Raw genomic sequence first — 17,300 nt, 5'->3', positions numbered from 1 at the left:
CTATTGACCTTCATAAGACTCTTGTAACATATTTACTGCAAACTCTCAGAAAATAATGGCATGCTAGAGTTTAGTTTGCTTAAAATCAAAGATGTTAGTATTTTCGTTTTGCGTGTGCATTTTGTTTGTGACATTAGTTTCGGGATTGAAATTGAACGACGAACCGCAATGTTTCTCTAGATTTGATTTCGATTACAAAGTTCTGATGAAGTTTGTTGAACTTGAAACGGAAACCAAACAACTGCAGAATATTGTAACAGAGCAGGGTAACAGGATAAAAGACCTCGAGGAAACATCCCAGGTGAGATCATTATTGGTGCGCTAGATAACGATATAAAATGGGATTTAAAGAGACTTGGAAGAAAAGGAGACTTTAACCTGTAACTAGGTAAGCGGTGTCCGATGTCTGTTTAATCGTTTGTTTTGCATCGTCGTATCTTGGATTGATAAACACTGTTGCTGCGCTGGTTTAATTCCTGTGCGAGTCTTTATCTGATCTGGTCGTTGAGTATTATTAATAAAAATAAAAGTTGAGGTGAAGTTTTCTTTACACTTCATCTCATTCCAGTTGATTCGGTGAGGCTTATACGTTTAGTTTTGATATATGTCAGGACAAGAATGCGGCATAAAACGGTTAAACCCCTTGACAGCACTCATTTCATACTTTAAAACATTTCTTGATTGTCTTAATACAATGCTAAATGTTTGTTAATTTGGTTTAAATATAGCCACGATGCTAAATAATGCTGTAATTCTTCTGTGCACTAATTTTTAAATACATGTATAAATATGTTTTCTTCAAATTGAAAACTGAACATTTATCAAAAAAATAACAAACGTCCCGCAGTAGATCTTCAACTGTGATGATATATAAATAGTATTCTAGAGTGTTTGGTGCTAGTTATCTCTCTTGATTAAATCTTCATCCGGTGCTGTCCTTGAAAAAGGGGATAAAAAGTGATAGCAGTTTAGCTGATTACTTTTTTTTTAAATATACTTCATAAAGTTTTCGTTGAGAGCCTGTTGGGTCGTTCAACAGGATATTAGTTGGATGGCTACTTGGCCTGTCAGTATCCTACTTTACTATTTGGAGCTAAATCTTAAGTGTTGAAAATGCTATATGACCCATTTCCGCTTTAAAGGGGCTTGTTTCATCGTGTGAAACACTTTGTGTTTTTCAGCAGTTAAACAACAGGGTTCGTGATCAAGAAAGGTCTGACAATGCTTTCAATTTGACAAGTGGTAAGTATTGAAAGTTTATATGTGTCATAACAAACGTTCATTTAACTGGAAAATGAAAATAACTTGTGATGATAGTTCTAATGTGTCGTGCTAAAATTGGCTTCTTTCATGGGAAACGCCACTAAAAATCGTAATACAGTAAGGCGTTAAAACAGTCAATCACGAGCGCTTGTCAGTAGCGCATTTGGTTTTTAGAGCTTCCGAATAAATGGTGATCATGAAAAATAAATGAATGCTTTATCTACGATTTGGCCAACCAATGTCATATGTTTCGACAATCTTGGTCGTATTCTCCTTGTTGTATCGTAGATTGACAACAAAGCCACATTCCTCTTAAAGAGTATGTTTAACGTTTTTGTCTAAAACTCAATCAGTATGTTGTTTCATACACATAGTGCAATTGACAAATAATGGGTAACTCGAGATACTTGTAGTATGTTCATCATTAAATCGGTAACACATACGCTGCAATATGCCGTTCAATATTGTTACCAATTGTTTATGTTGCAATGCAACACATTTAGAGACATGAGCGATAAATTATAAATCAATACAAAAAGGAAAGTTTATGCAATTATTAAAAGTGCTTGCATATTACTTTAGATTTAATTTAACAATTGAACGTTTAACATTTTTTTTTCAACAGCACACTCACGGCTGTTTCACGATGCTTCCGAAACGTTGACATTCTATTGACATTTAATAGTAACATCATTAAACGGGCACTGGTGTACTGATCGTATTGATCATACCACGACAAAAAATACCCTGCTGCCAACCCGCAAATATCCTTCCGCCAAACGTTAAACTACTCAAGAAGATGACAATTAATAAAAGTTGAAACTTAAATAGATATACATGTATGTGTAATTGCGCATGTTTATAGCCTTTGTTAATTGTAAACATGTGTGCTTAACATATTGAAAGTCTAGATGAATTATCAATGGTAACAAACCTTTGAGGAAAACGGTCTTATAAACTATTCAAATTAAGTTTTGTCTATGTTGCTTAGCAATTGTTGACAAGAGGTCTTATAAATAAATAGATCAATGTTCATTTTTAATGAAGGACATCATTTGTTTACAGATTTGTGTAAACACAATTCTTGTGATGGAAACGGAACATGTCTTCCTTTCGGGGGAGGTTTTACATGTGTGTGTAAAAATGGCACATATGGATCAAGCTGTGAGCTGACAGGTATGCTAAATTGTTCTGGATCTAGCTCTACAGATCATTGTTTTTCCAACCCATGTGTACACGGTGAATGCTTCTCAAGTAGGAACAATTACACGTGCCATTGTACCCAGGGGTACCAAGGAAGGAACTGCAATTTAGGTAAATTTTGCCAAGCATATATTACTTATTTTTATTCATTGCCATATCCATATGAGCATACATATAGTTTCATTTCACAATTCAGTTTGTCATAATAAAACTCGAATAAACAGCGTTATAGTTTGTGTAAACTAGATCATTTCATTTTAATGAATCGGTTAATTTTTCAAAGGTTATCAGGCAGACGACTAATTTAGTTCATTAAATGATCTCCAGTATTACAAAAGCCAGTTATCCTCAAATAGCAGGTGAATTTAAATGCATTATATGTATAACCTCATCAAATATGCCGTACATTTATATTGCGTAATCAACAGTCAATCGGCAATTTAATCAGGTAAGTCGGTTACTTTATACAGAGCCTTGGACAGGTAACAAACTATGAATTTGAACATTCAGCTAATATGCATTATCATATAACCAAGTTTAATTCTATAAATGTATACTAGCAAACATAAACCTATACTCTGGTTTTGCAACAGATGATAAATCCGTTCTAATTATGAATTAATAATAAACTTAACCCTTAATCACTTAACGTATTGATTTTCAGATAGTTGTGCAAATAGCCCTTGTTATTACAGAAGCTGTGTTGCAGATGTCACCGGGTTTACGTGTATTTGCCAGACTGGTTATGGTGGTGCTACTTGTAACGAAGATAATATAGGTTAACTAAAACAGTTTGCTTCTTAACATTAAACTACTAAAGCAAAACGGAGTTGGTCATATTACTCTCTTAAATGTGATATTTAAAAGGTGATTTTTATACCTGCAACATGCATATTTAATGTGCAGTGAAAACTCTGAAGCAACTAGCGTCACAGAATATGAATTTCTGTTCTTTCTAAACTTTATGATTTTATCTATGGTGTCTTCGATTTTTAAGTCACTTTCTCACCTCGTTATGATTTGACAAAGAGCATAAACTCACTTAAAATAATCTTATTAATCACATTTATTGTACATGTATAGATCTAGTGAATGTTTGTGGTTGCCCATACATTGCTGAATATATCATTTAAGAAATTTCTTTTTTTATTTCCCTTTCATATCAAAATTAGGATAAGAATAGGTAGACATGGTTTCAATACGTCTTTTTGTTATACATCATATAAATACCTTACAATTTTGTTAACGATTTTACGTGCCATTTTTTAATATTTTAAACGCATAATATGTTTTGATACTAGAACCTATCATTTGCAGTTTTGCAAAAATATATCAACACCTTTAATGCCCAAACACTGAATTTAAAAGTACATTTTCAGTGCATGTTTTTTTATCACCTGATTCGTGAGCCAATCGATTTTTTCATAAAGATCTAAAATGCTCTTTGCATAAATATATACTATATGCACAGTCAGTATGTGTCTCTTTATGATTTGTACAATTGGAGGTCTACTGTGCATTAAAATATCAATTTCAAAATGTTCAAATGCCCATTTAAATGTTTTTTTCCCTCAAAAAATGACTCTAAAATACATATTTTACTAAGAAAGTCCCATTGCATTCGATATTATTTAATGGAAATCTGAAGTATTCAGATATTCATATTTTCTGAATTAATGAACTACCTTAATTATAGAAGAATATTTCCGAACAAAACATTATCTAAATCACTTTTCTGTTATTTTAAGTAACTGCCACCGACTGCAATGATATATATCGCCAAAAAAAGACGGCAGCTGACGGTGTTTACAGTATTCGTCTCTGGAAAAGCCACACAGTTATTCAAGTAGTGTGTGTCAGGTCATCTGACGGGGCTGGATGGACAGTAAGTTGTCTCATATGGTTTTGCTTTTGCTTTAGTTCATGTTTATCGTCAATTCCAATTTTCCAAACGTGGATGTATATTATTTTAAAATAGCAAGGCCTTTACAATACAATTGCAAGCAGACTATTTGTGTTGATGTTGTTATGCCAATATTTGGATTATGTAGATAACATATAATGTTGTCTTGGGCCATATTCACTAACTGCATGAGTCTAAGTTTGAGACTTTGGCACAGAAATGCGATATTTTAATTAAAAACAATATAATTAATATATTTCATTTTGACAAAAGGTGAACAAACTTGGGTAAAACTAATCATTTGTAACATATATTCAGCAATCATTATCATCGAATATTTGCAAATTGAATACCAAAGAATGTTATAAGATAATATGAAAAAGAACATTTCTTGCATTCTTAGGTTTTCCAGAACCGGTTTGACGGATCTGTTAACTTCTACCGATACCTGACTGATTACACAAATGGCTTTGGTAATATTTCCGGGGAATATTGGCTGGGTACGTAGACCGGGCTGTCATCATTTAGTCATATATAGTTGATTTTTTAAACGATCATTCAAAATCTAAGCTACCCACAATGGTGACGTTGAGTACAGATTGTGTTTGTGTCTGGTTTGCCACTTTAATATCTGTTATATAAACAATATAAAGCGGTCCGTCGAGTTGCAGTTGTTTGCAGCCTTAATACTAAGATATTTCATGTTCATGAGCGCCTTTCACGAAAAAGCATATGAATTAAAATAAAATGGTACCAGGACTGGTCAGACTGTATTTATTGGAATGTTTACGACATATGTAGTTGATTAATTTAATAAAAACTGTTCTGGTACATTATGGATCACGTAAAACAAAATGTTATCAAAATGTTAATCAAATTATTAAATTAAAATACTCGTGTTATGCTTTATATTCAATACAATTTATTACATCTTACGATATGGCGCTTTCCTGACGACCAGTATCATTGATGTCTCGTACGGCGTCATTGTCGGCAACCACGGTACTTTCTTACGTGACAATCATACATACCGAGGGGAAATTGACTGAGAAAATCTCGTTTATATGATGATGCATTAGACAGGGGAAACAACTCTTCTTCCAATGAAATCGCATGATACAATTAGAAGTTGTCTCCGCAGGCCAGTGGTCTTTGTAGCTGTTTTAAAATGAGTTGTGATCGAGCGGTCCGAGTTATAACACCATACCATATTTTTTTTGTTTTCTATGGAGAAACATTAGTATGAGTTTCTATGCATATGTGAGTCATATTTCCGCTTTGGAAACATTGAACCTGCCTCATTAATTATTCATGATTACGATAATCGCCAACGGCAAACATCGGGGCTATCCGACAATGGTACGGCGTATATTATGACATGCTAACAGAAAAAATGGATTCCAATCAATAACTAAAAACGACTTAACCAGGAAATTTATATCCCGTGTATCGTTTTTTTTTTTTTACATAGGGTAATGCATCCGATTATCCTTTCATCTCGTTCTGTTTCTTCACCTCTTCTTAAATCTGGATTTGATAGGGAATTTCATGTCTCATGTCATAATGCAACCAATGGGCGTGGCAGACCTTCATTAACTCCAAGAAACAAACATTATTGGTCACTTTCCTGATTTTCTTTCTGAAGGAAACTTTGGGAGAACAAAATGTGTTGCAGAGAAGCGTGATGGTCTCAACCGTTTACTTTGCAGCATTGGGTAATTACGTGTGTTTTACGTGCATTATGGACATTTGAATGGAGGCCTTACGGTGCTGCTCGTGGTGCATTCATATCTGAACTAGAAAGGCTTTTAAAGCAAAAAGATGGTCAATGAGTGAAACTGATTAGGTAGATATACAGATGCTTCGTTCCAAGCGTGGAAATGATTTCTTAGTTTGGGTCAGTAGTACAAGTGTATTAAACCTCATTAAGGCACAGAAGCCCAATGGAGTCAGTAGGACTCGGGAATGGCTTCGTAGAGGTTACTAGTGGTATATTAAGTTGATCCTAAGCTGACTTTGAGAAGTAAAAAGAGCTTCCTCTTAGTGTTACTTTCTTTACTTTCTTTACTTGCTCCTCTTCGCGACGCTCTGTTTTCTATTTAATTCGTTTATTGAATGAGATCACGGTTATTTAACAAACCAAGTTGTAATTTCGAAATAACAAAACATAATTATCATTCAAGGCCTTAAGTACATTAAGGAACTGGCAGACCAAGGGATGACCACAATCAGGATGGAGGTGACTGCGGCGGATGGGACGTCGGCGTTTGAAGAGTGGCCGGACTTCAGTCTCGACGATGCCCCGGGATATATGCAACATGTTGGGGGAAATGGTCAAGGAACGGCTGGTGAGTCGACGAGTCTTACTTAATACGTGCAGTAACTGTACATGATGAAATAACTATATGTGTATGTCAGATATCTTTGACTTTTTAACAAATCCGGTTGGATCCAAAATTTGACTTTAACACCCTCTCCACCTCCCACCTACACCCCTCCCCACCCCGACAAAAATGTGCAACTTTATTCGATTTTTCCTTAAATGTTGGTCTCAAGTGTTGCATTTAGTGTATATTTGAGTCATTTGCCCTCACTTAAATGACATAATAATGGCTTTTTGGAGTCTTTAGGGACCCATACCCTTTCCCGCTTTTGAATTATTTAATAAAGTATCATGACATTTTGTTTCATAAGCTTGTCGGCAAATGAAAAATAACTTTTGTCGTGTCGTTGAAATTATTTTATTTTTCTTTACGTTTATAAATGTATTAGTAATTACTCTTTTATTTTTGTCACAAACTCTACAGTGTGGAATTTAATTGTCCCGCCTTAATTTCCAATACGAGAAATCGACAGGCGGTTTTGCCGTTACGGCAAACCGCACAACAGTAGAGAGTTAAATGGTGCGGCCAAATTGTTCCATGTTTTTGCATGATATAAATAAAGTTATCAGTACAGTAAATTATAGCTGTGTATAGTATGTACGAGTATTAGCAAATGTCAAACCAAAAACTTTAATCTTGACTTATTCTACGTTTCCGGGCAGAAATATACGATTATTGCGCGCACAAGTAGACATGAAAAGTAGTTATACTGGACGCACTTAACAGCCGACGATTTACGTAGCTTACGATGTAGATAACTGAAAAATAATAGTAGGATGTATATTAAATCATCACTGATATAAATGATAGCTGCTACATACTATGTATTAAAAAATATCAAACTTTAAAATATTTGGATGAAATGTAATAAATAGTAAAGATACTGACAATTTATTTGCGGTGTAGCAAACCAATAACTTAATTTTAGCTTATTTTGTCCAAATAAGCCGATGTAAATTATATTAATATATAACTGACCATTTATTTAGCTTTTCACATGCAACGAAGTTAGGTCTCATGTTAGGAGACACGTAACGATGGCTTGTGTATTCAATTGTTATAAACTAAAAACTTACCAATGCTTCTTTCTTATGTTTGATATGTTCGGACATCCCATATTTCATCAAAATGGGAAAATACGAAATGCGAAGAAATAGTATATGCAGAGTGCAATAACGACAAAATATAATAAACATACAATCAAACAAATTGCATTTAGCATTAATATATACATTTGAAAATCAAATTCGTTATATAAAGAATGTGCATTATTGATGAATGTGTATACACTGTAAGTAGCTGAACGTTTTGTGTTCACTTGGCAGTGCTGCTATTCTGCTATTCTTTAATTAATTAAAATATGTATTTTCAGTGCTGGAAGTATTTGATACATGTAACATGTATTTATTAACGTCTTTCAACAAACAAGATTGTTTTCAATTTAACTAGGCTTTAAGTGGCACTATGCTTTGTACCATGGGCATTTTCACAAACAACATCTGCTGGATCCAACTTTCTTTGTCGGTATAGACAGGTTGTCGGTCTAGATGATTTACTAAACAAAAGGAACTGAATGAACCTAATAACATTGTCGGTATAAGAAGAATGTCGTTATATCAATGTGTCGTTACATACTATTTTCTATGGACGAGCAAGCAATCCAGCAGGTTGTTTTATATTTATCTTGTATTGGTATAGATATAAGTACAGTAATTTATTTAAATATTGCATACAGTTGTGTTTTTGAAAGCTACATAGAGCAAGGCAAATGTGATTTGGGCTTAATTAAATAAAAAGAACTCTATACATACATCTCATACTGTCGACACATTTTGTTATTAAGGTTACTGTAGTCATGGCATTTTCAAAAGAAGTGCCAGTTGGAAATACTTGTTTAATTAGTTAAAGACGAAACACACAATAAATAACAGAATTGGCAATGCATAATGCATTCAACTTCAATGTTAATACAACAAAGGTAATTGTGCAAAGCACTTCTAAAATAACACGAACTAGTTCAATAGAATTGTCTTTAGCTATTATGATGATAATGAACAGTATGATAAAATGTATAAATGTAGTGAATATAATAACAAACGAATTAAACATGACTTGTCTGCATTCATTCTAAGACATAAATCATATATGATACTATAAAAAAAGGAAAATGAATCACTATTTTAAAACACATTGATTCTTAATCATACCCAGTGTAAAGCACCGATAAAATATCACAGCTTACCTGGGTCTAGGTAGTACTTAGAATTCCGATTGATTCAATACTTACCCCCGTAACCGAGCACCAAGCAGGGATTTGATACTGGTACAACCTGTGTCTCTTGAATTACATACCCGGCGATGGAGCCTGCGACATCATCGTCCAAAAACGGATAGTAACCATTGAGTCTTAATTGTATGGGACTGCATAGCAGGGGGGTACACGTATCCCGAATCTGCAACGGTTTAAGTGAGGTTTTGGAGTCTGATTTGCAAGATGGCGGCGAAACAATGACAGAATAGGATTTTCGGCACATGTTTTCGCCTGGTAAGTAGTATAAAGTAAATATTTCCAAAATATCATGACGCGCCTTCGGCTCTACAATAACCATGCGTCCCTCGGCTTTTTATTTCATGCTTCTAGATTACGGAATAAAATAGTTATTGAAGGAAAACCTTCGACCAGTCTGTTGTTTACAAATGTGGGAAGCGAATATTTAAGGACGTATAAGCTAAAAAAATGGTTTCTACTGTAATATTATTTAAATGTGGTATTTTAATTTCCTGACGATTCCTTTGCTGTACAAGAGCCTTCGTGACCATTTTCTTTTGGTTTAACCACCTAAATGTGTGCTGATAACAGTTCAACCACCTTTTGGCACCTGAACAGAAATGCAGTTGAAGAGCTGTAATAAATGAAAACAAACTGTGTGACAAATGAAACTTGTCACAAACGTCCCATAATATTATACTACCACGTGTTGAATACTTTATTATTATTTTTATTTTAAAGCGATTTATTTGTCTTTTCTTTAATGTCTATTTTTCTATACAATTTTATATTGATTAGTCCGTTTGATTGTTAACCTTGCCCTCTATAACTCTTCTGTTAGTATGAGCTGATATCAATGATCGTTAGAAAGAAAATGATCTTAATCGTTAGAAAGAATCGCTTATGACATGTTAAAAATGTCCGATAGGTAATAGTAACAATTTGAAACTATGCAGATCATCAACTATGAAAACGGTGTGGCTTTTTATGTTAATATTGGAGAAAAACAATATGATACGCTAAAAATTCACGCTTTCGGACTAGGATTGCTTTTTTTTTAAAAAGGCGAGTACCCCAACCCCCTGCCACTATTTTAAAATATACGAAATAAAAGTCTGAGGTAGGGGCGCATGTGAACATATTGCGCCCCTCTTACATTAGTTCCTCGAGTCACACCTGTATCTTCAAAGTAGTGCCAATGCAAACTCTACAGAACTGTTTTAAGCGCCTGTAAGCTACGTATTCATTGATTTTATACTGCCGATATTTCTTTTAAATGTCATTTTACTTTAAAAACCAAACTGATAAAGGAAACTTTCTACAATTTATCCGTGTTAAATGTCTTTCAGTTCTGATGCCATCATGCATATCAGACTCCAAAACCTCACTTAAACCGTTGCAGATTCGGAATACGTGTAACCCCCTGCATAGAGCGGTTTGTAATAAAGAGCAACACTTTCTTGAACATAATTGGGTTGTATAGAACGGTTTTGTGGCTTGTTAGGTACCTGGTGGTTTGACCCAGTTAACGTTTTCAGAACATCTGATGAATCATATGTTTGGTTTGTTGGGTACTCAGTATCTTGGAGGTTTCATGCGTACCTGATGGTCCTGATATGTATTATTAAACTCTCCGGTTGTTGGGCAATGGGTGTAGATGTATAAAATTTAAATGTTAAATATTACAAAAGGCTGTTTTGGCCGGCAACTTGCTAGACAAATAACGCAATGTGGGATTTTCTGGTACTTTAAGCTTAGAAAAATAATGACTGTTCAGCAATAGATGTTGATATTGGTTTTGCATTACTTAGACAAAATAAAGTAACTCAGTTTTGTTGAATTGAAAACCCTCTATGATCTAAGGAGATCATAAATAGGGTTTAACAAACATTTCAATAATACGATGAAAAATACAGGGGCAAGCCCAGTAGTCGAAAGAATAAAACAATATTACCTGTTTAAGGGCACAAGGCAAGAAGCCAAACGATAATTCACTATAACAAAACTATATTAAAGTCACATACACAAATACAAACGCCAATAACAAACTTACCCTACATACACAAATACAAACACCAAAAACAAACTTACCCCACATACACAAATACAAACACCAAAAACAAACTTACCCCACATACACAAATACAAACACCAAAAACAAACTTACCCCACATACACAAATACAAACGCCAAAAACAAACTTACTCCCACATACACAAATACAAACGCCAAAAACAAACTTACCCCACATACACAAATACAAACACCAAAAACAAACTTACCCCACATACACAAATACAAACGCCAAAAACAAACTTACCCCACATACACAAATACAAACGCCAAAAACAAACTTACCCCACATACACAAATACAAACGCCAAAAACAAACTTACCCCACATACACAAATACAAACGCCAAAAACAAACTTACACCACATACACAAATACAAACGCCAAAAACAAACTTACCCCACATACACAAATACAAACACCAAAAACAAACTTACCCCACATACACAAATACAAACGCCAAAAACAAACTTACCCCACATACACAAATACAAACGCCAAAAACAAACTTACACCACATACACAAATACAAACGCCAAAAACAAACTTACACCACATACACAAAAACAAACACCCCAAACAAACCATACCCTTATCAAAATTGTTTTACCGTTAAATGATGAGATTACCGCCTTGGAACGGTCAGTGGAACAAGAGTTCAATGAAACTCGAGTCTACTTGGGGCTTGAGGGTTGCTATAACCTCAAAAGTGTTCCATCATTTATCAATAATTAAAATTAAATTAAAATATATATGCCTCATCAGAGCACGATTCAACTTATTTTCAAGTTCTAAAACATCACCTGTAAACGAAGGAATCAAGACGGAGCAACAGTGCTAGCTCCTAAGAGGTACATTCAAAGACAACTATTAGAAAAAGCTCGCCTTAACAAGGTTTAAAAATATGTCTTCATTTAGTCTAATAATGAAAGTATCATTGTACAAACTAGGAGGTAAAGCACAATTGAATTATAATAAAACAATAAAGAAATGGGTTACGTTCTTTGAGATGTAATAACGAAATGAATAAAAAAAACACACGAACAGTATTTTATCTATGAGGTGTCATTCAAACTGTAAGCCAAAAACGGTCTTGAAGATATCTTTCAATCTTCAAAAAAAAACATTTGCGGACTGCAACGCTCAACTCGATCGAAAACGGTATTGAGAAATATTTTAATATCGGAAAAAAGTATATGAAGTAAATGTCAATTAAAGCTCAAGTCAAACGTAGTCATTGCTTTAGAGAACGATAATAAAAGCACGACTTGTGAAACTTTAAACAGTAATGTAATTTAAATTTTTATTTGACCTTGTAAATCAACTTGTTGAAGAAGAACTGTACTGTATGTTTGACAAACTTTAACTATTATTTATGATGCTGGTTGTTTAGGAATATGAGGCACAAGCGCGCCAGCCAAACCAAGAAAAATCTGCATCTTATTCCTGGAGAGAAAAAAAAATACACACCATGTGTTTTTTTATTATAATAGAAACTGTTCGGACAACTCAATTAGTAAAAATGGCTACATATTAATACTAAAACGTTCACCTATGAGTTTATTCTTTGATTGTAACACATGACCCGTCTTCATCATTGCAAAAAGGATCTTCAGAATTATTTTATGATAATTTTTGTGTACAGGTTGGAAATTTGGATTTTGGCATTCGGTTTTGATATTTATGCAAAAAGATACATTTGAACTTCCTTGACAACGAAATCAATTTGCTTATCATGGCATTACACTTTCGAAATTATTCAGGGCGGACTTCAAATATTAAAGCAGCTGCACTCACACAGATATACCACTTTTACAACTTTTTTATTTTTTGTCTTGGAAAGAGCAAATTTTTGCGTAAATAACTGCAAACCAATGATAAAATATTGCTGACAAAAGATCAGATCGCATATTACCTTGCGAAAAATAATGTTTTATGGCTTAAACCGTTACTAACGGTCTAAGAAAAATGCATTAAACATTAAGTTTTGAAGTATAAAAATCTGCGATCTTATTTTTGTCAGCAGTCTTATATAACTTGTTTCCATGGATTTTCGCAATAAATTGGCTCGTTCCAAGACAAAAAATAAAGAAGTTGTAAAAACGTTCAATCTGTGAGAGTGCAGCTTTAAGAAAAAAAAAGATTTCCTTTCTTCATATACATCCTAGTAGCATTCAAACTGAGATAACTTTAAATTAAAATGTGTTATATCAGATGTAAGCAATAGTTGTGAAACTTTTAATATGCAGTTAAAAGAGACAAACAAGTGTTGCAATGTGATTGCTGATAAGCGTTATTGAGGTGGGTTTAAGGGCCCGATAATAAATCTTGCTGCTGACCATATCTTTATCATTTCTTCATTTCTATTTTACTTTGTTGTTTTCAAATATTTATTTCCTTAAAATTTAATTGTGTTTTTGAACAAGTTGTATTATTGATAATTTTATCGGTGTCTTAAATGTTAATCTGGTTAATATTGTATTCATTTATTTAGAATAGGGACAATTTCAGTGACTTTTCAAAAGTGTTGAACTCATTTATTATTATTATTTCGGTTTAGTGTATTGTGTTTGTTGCTATTGATTATTTTTCATATTTGGTTTCGGGTATAATTTATTTGCATGTATTATTGTTTCTTCATAGTTCATATCTTCAGACACTGGAGCTACTACTAAAGACTACGGAAAGACAGCTCTTGTGATTGGTGCAGAGTGCCACTACACGAAGGAAGAGTTTCTAGACGAATCAGCTGCCGGGAACGTGGGAATCCACCAAGTGACGACTCATCTAGAGTGGACAGAGACGGTTACCATGAGGATGTTGTGCAAGATGCCTAGCGCACCTGCTTTGAATTAACTTTTGAATTGACATTTGATTTTGACACGCTTACATTTCAGATTGATTTTACTTGTTAACTTTTTGAATAAATGTTTTGTTCACCTTCCAACAAAGGTGAGCTCAGAAAAAAGAGCGCCAAAATTTTCGTGATTCTGCTTGCCAGTAATGACGGACCTTCTTTTCCGGGACATGCGCATGCGGCATGCCGCTGGCGTAGCCTACCCCTTTGGGGCGGCTAGCCGCATGCGCATGTCAGAAATTCAGAAATTTTGAACGTCACTCAGAAACTACAGGAGCAGCGTTGTAAAGTCCACCTCTGTACCGTCTGTCCACGCAGAGACGCCGACGTTTCGGAGTTTAACAGCAGGGTGCGACAAGTAAGCCGGGAAACAGGAGCCGATCTCATCGACTGCTACCAGGCGTTCGTCTACGGAAACGGAGATACAGTGATACCATACTTTACCCGCGACGGAATTCATCTCACTGAGCAGGGATCGAGAACACTAGTTGCGACTGTAAACAGTCGAGTTCATATTATTCGTGATAGAGACGGTAACCAGAAGACACACAGAACACAGAGACACTTTAACACACCTCCAACGCAGACGTGGGGCACGTTTCCCAGACAATCTAGGAATAACTTTCATTTCAGAATGGTAAAAAATGGAAGATATTCCCAATAGGATAAGCATGACAGACACTCTATTGATTTAACTCGTTCTTGCAATAGATATCATCATTTAGCTAATATATGCCAGGAATGTAATGTGGTAATATGTTCATGCAGTTTTTTTAGGCAAGTTATGTGTGTTGACCAAATTGAAACGTGTAAAAACATCGAAAGTATACATTCTGAGTTAACATACGACGTCTGGCAAAATGAGAATAGATCTAGCACAAATTGTATCGAAAATAATGTTGCGTTATACGGTCACGTCAACTCGCTAGGAACCGATATTAAATCTGATAAAATTATTACCGATACCGATAACAACGTAAGCACCATAATAAGCCAAAAATGCTGTCAACTAAATTGCACGAGTGTGTTGGGCGGTAGTCATAATTCGCAGTGTATTAATACAAATATGGAAACAAATGGAAACACATATACTCCAGCAGCCTCTTCTCAAGGTGACACTGTGTTCATGTTTGATAAGAAGGGTGTTCGGTGTGCACACTTAAACGTATGTCATTTGCTTCCGAAACTTGAGGAAATTAAATACCACCTTTGTCAATCGTATTCGCCAAATATATTAGGTTTATGTGAAACTTTTTTACACGCAGATATCAATGACAATATGCTGCAAGTTAAGAATTACACGTTTGAAAGGAAAGACCGAGAACATAAAAAGGGAGGGGGTATTCTTGTTTACGTGAACAATAATATACAGTACCGTAGACGTCTAGATCTCGAGGTAAATGACATTGAATCGATTTGGCTTGAAATTAATGGTCTATATTGCAAATCGTTCTTAATCAATTTCATTTATCGACCTCCGAACTCCCAACAAAAATGGATTGACTTATATGATAAGCAGTTAGAAATAGCTGATAGTTCTAATATTGGGTTTCATTTAATTGGAGATTTTAATATCAATTATTCGCCGGAAAGTGGCAAATATAACAACACTAAATGGGCAGATCTTACCACGAAGTATGGCTTGGAACAATTAATCAAATCACCAACAAGAATTTCAAAAAATAACTCTACAATAATAGATCATTTATATACGAATATGAGTAATCATGTAACTGAATGGTGTGTGTCTCACTTATCACTAAGTGACCACTTTCCCGTTTGTTTCACACATTCTATTACAGACAAATTACCAAAATTGGCCCCTAATAGCCATACAGTTATACAATATAGATCTTTTAAGAAATTTGAAAAAGAAGCTTTTCAGGCAGAATTGATGTTTTCAGGACTGGATGAAATAGACTCATTGTCAAATTCCAATGATGCACTGAAAAGATTTTATGAAATTCTAAATGGCATTTTATCTAAACATGCCCCAGTCAAAGATAAACGTGTGAAACGCGAGAATCAGCCTGATTGGTTTACTGAGGAAATTATATCTATAATAAATCACAGGGATAAATGCCGAAAAACTGGCAACATAGACCAGTATAAAATACTTAGAAATAAAGTAACTTCTATGATAAAGAAAAGTAAAAAGAATTTTTTCAACAATGCAATAAAAGACAATAAAAATCCGACATATTTATGGAAAAATCTAAAAGATATTTCACATTTGAATCAATCAACTTTGACAGCATTACCTCATAAAATGACATTTAATGAATTTCCGGTTGAAGATCCGTCAAATATTGTAAACGAATTAAACAGTCATTTTGTAAGCATTTCAAACATTATAAATAAAACAAAGTTTTTGAATACAAATTTTAGAAACTTAAAACATATTCTAGATACAAAACTAGGTACAAATAGGTTTGAGATTAAACATATTACCCCTTATGAAGTCCATACTATTATTGATAAATTAAATGTTGGAAAGGCCACAGGCATAGATGGAGTAGGCCCCAAAATTTTGAAGCAATCTGGTGATACTATTACACCTTGTATAGCATCAATTATCAACAGTAGTATAGCGCATGGAGTTTTCCCTGATAAACTGAAAGAAGCACGAGTAATACCAATTTTCAAGTCGGGCAACAAAGAGGACCCCAATAATTACCGCCCCATTTCAATACTCCCAACTATATCAAAAATCTTTGAAAGGCATATAGCGACACAGGTACAGTTGTACTTTGAGAAAACCGATGTCATACACAAAACACAATCTGGATTTAGAAAACACCATTCATGTAACACTGCTCTAATAAGACTTATAGATACTTGGCTTAAAGATGTTGACAGTGGTAAACTAGTTGGTGCGATATTTTTGGATTTGAGAAAAGCTTTCGATTTAGTTGATCATGAAATTCTTCTTTATAAATTGAAACTGTATCATTTTTCTGAAATAGCATTGAATTTGTTTAAATCATATCTTGAAAATAGAAACCAAATTGTAAAGATTGGCAAAATTAAATCGCAAAAACTCACTGTTACATCTGGGGTACCCCAGGGTTCCATACTGGGACCCTTGCTTTTTATTTTATACATAAATGATATTGCAGTTATGCATCCAACATTAAATATAGATCTATATGCAGATGACTCAACACTTTATGAATCTGGATATCAGTTGACGGATATTCAAAATAAATTACAACATCATTTAAATTATGTTAATAAGTGGTGTCAACTAAATAATATGTCATTGCATCCTTCCAAGACTAAATGCATGTTATTAGGGTCTGCAAATAAATTAAAAAACACTGGGAATCTTGAACTTTTTATTAATGA

At 34.2% G+C, this 17,300-nt stretch overlaps 1 protein-coding gene across 1 annotated transcript in view; it reads left to right on the top strand.

Annotated features, from left to right (window-relative positions):
* Positions 1 to 205: 205 nt before the first annotated feature.
* The window catches only part of LOC128204507 (microfibril-associated glycoprotein 4-like), a 45,954-nt gene continuing 28,859 nt past the window's right edge, over positions 206 to 17,300 (top strand). The window contains exons 1-8 of the mRNA XM_052905920.1: positions 206 to 301; positions 1,182 to 1,242; positions 2,329 to 2,439; positions 2,473 to 2,577; positions 3,131 to 3,244; positions 4,215 to 4,351; positions 4,773 to 4,869; positions 6,553 to 6,717. Of these exons, the coding sequence (XP_052761880.1) occupies positions 206 to 301; positions 1,182 to 1,242; positions 2,329 to 2,439; positions 2,473 to 2,577; positions 3,131 to 3,244; positions 4,215 to 4,351; positions 4,773 to 4,869; positions 6,553 to 6,717 (886 nt within the window). The remainder of the gene's footprint in view (positions 302 to 1,181; positions 1,243 to 2,328; positions 2,440 to 2,472; positions 2,578 to 3,130; positions 3,245 to 4,214; positions 4,352 to 4,772; positions 4,870 to 6,552; positions 6,718 to 17,300) is intronic.

Source organism: Mya arenaria, chromosome 10 (assembly GCF_026914265.1).
Source record: "Mya arenaria isolate MELC-2E11 chromosome 10, ASM2691426v1".
Taxonomy (NCBI): domain Eukaryota; kingdom Metazoa; phylum Mollusca; class Bivalvia; order Myida; family Myidae; genus Mya; species Mya arenaria.
The sequence above is the reverse complement of the archived record's forward strand: the minus strand, read 5'-3'. Positions and strand labels throughout refer to the sequence as shown.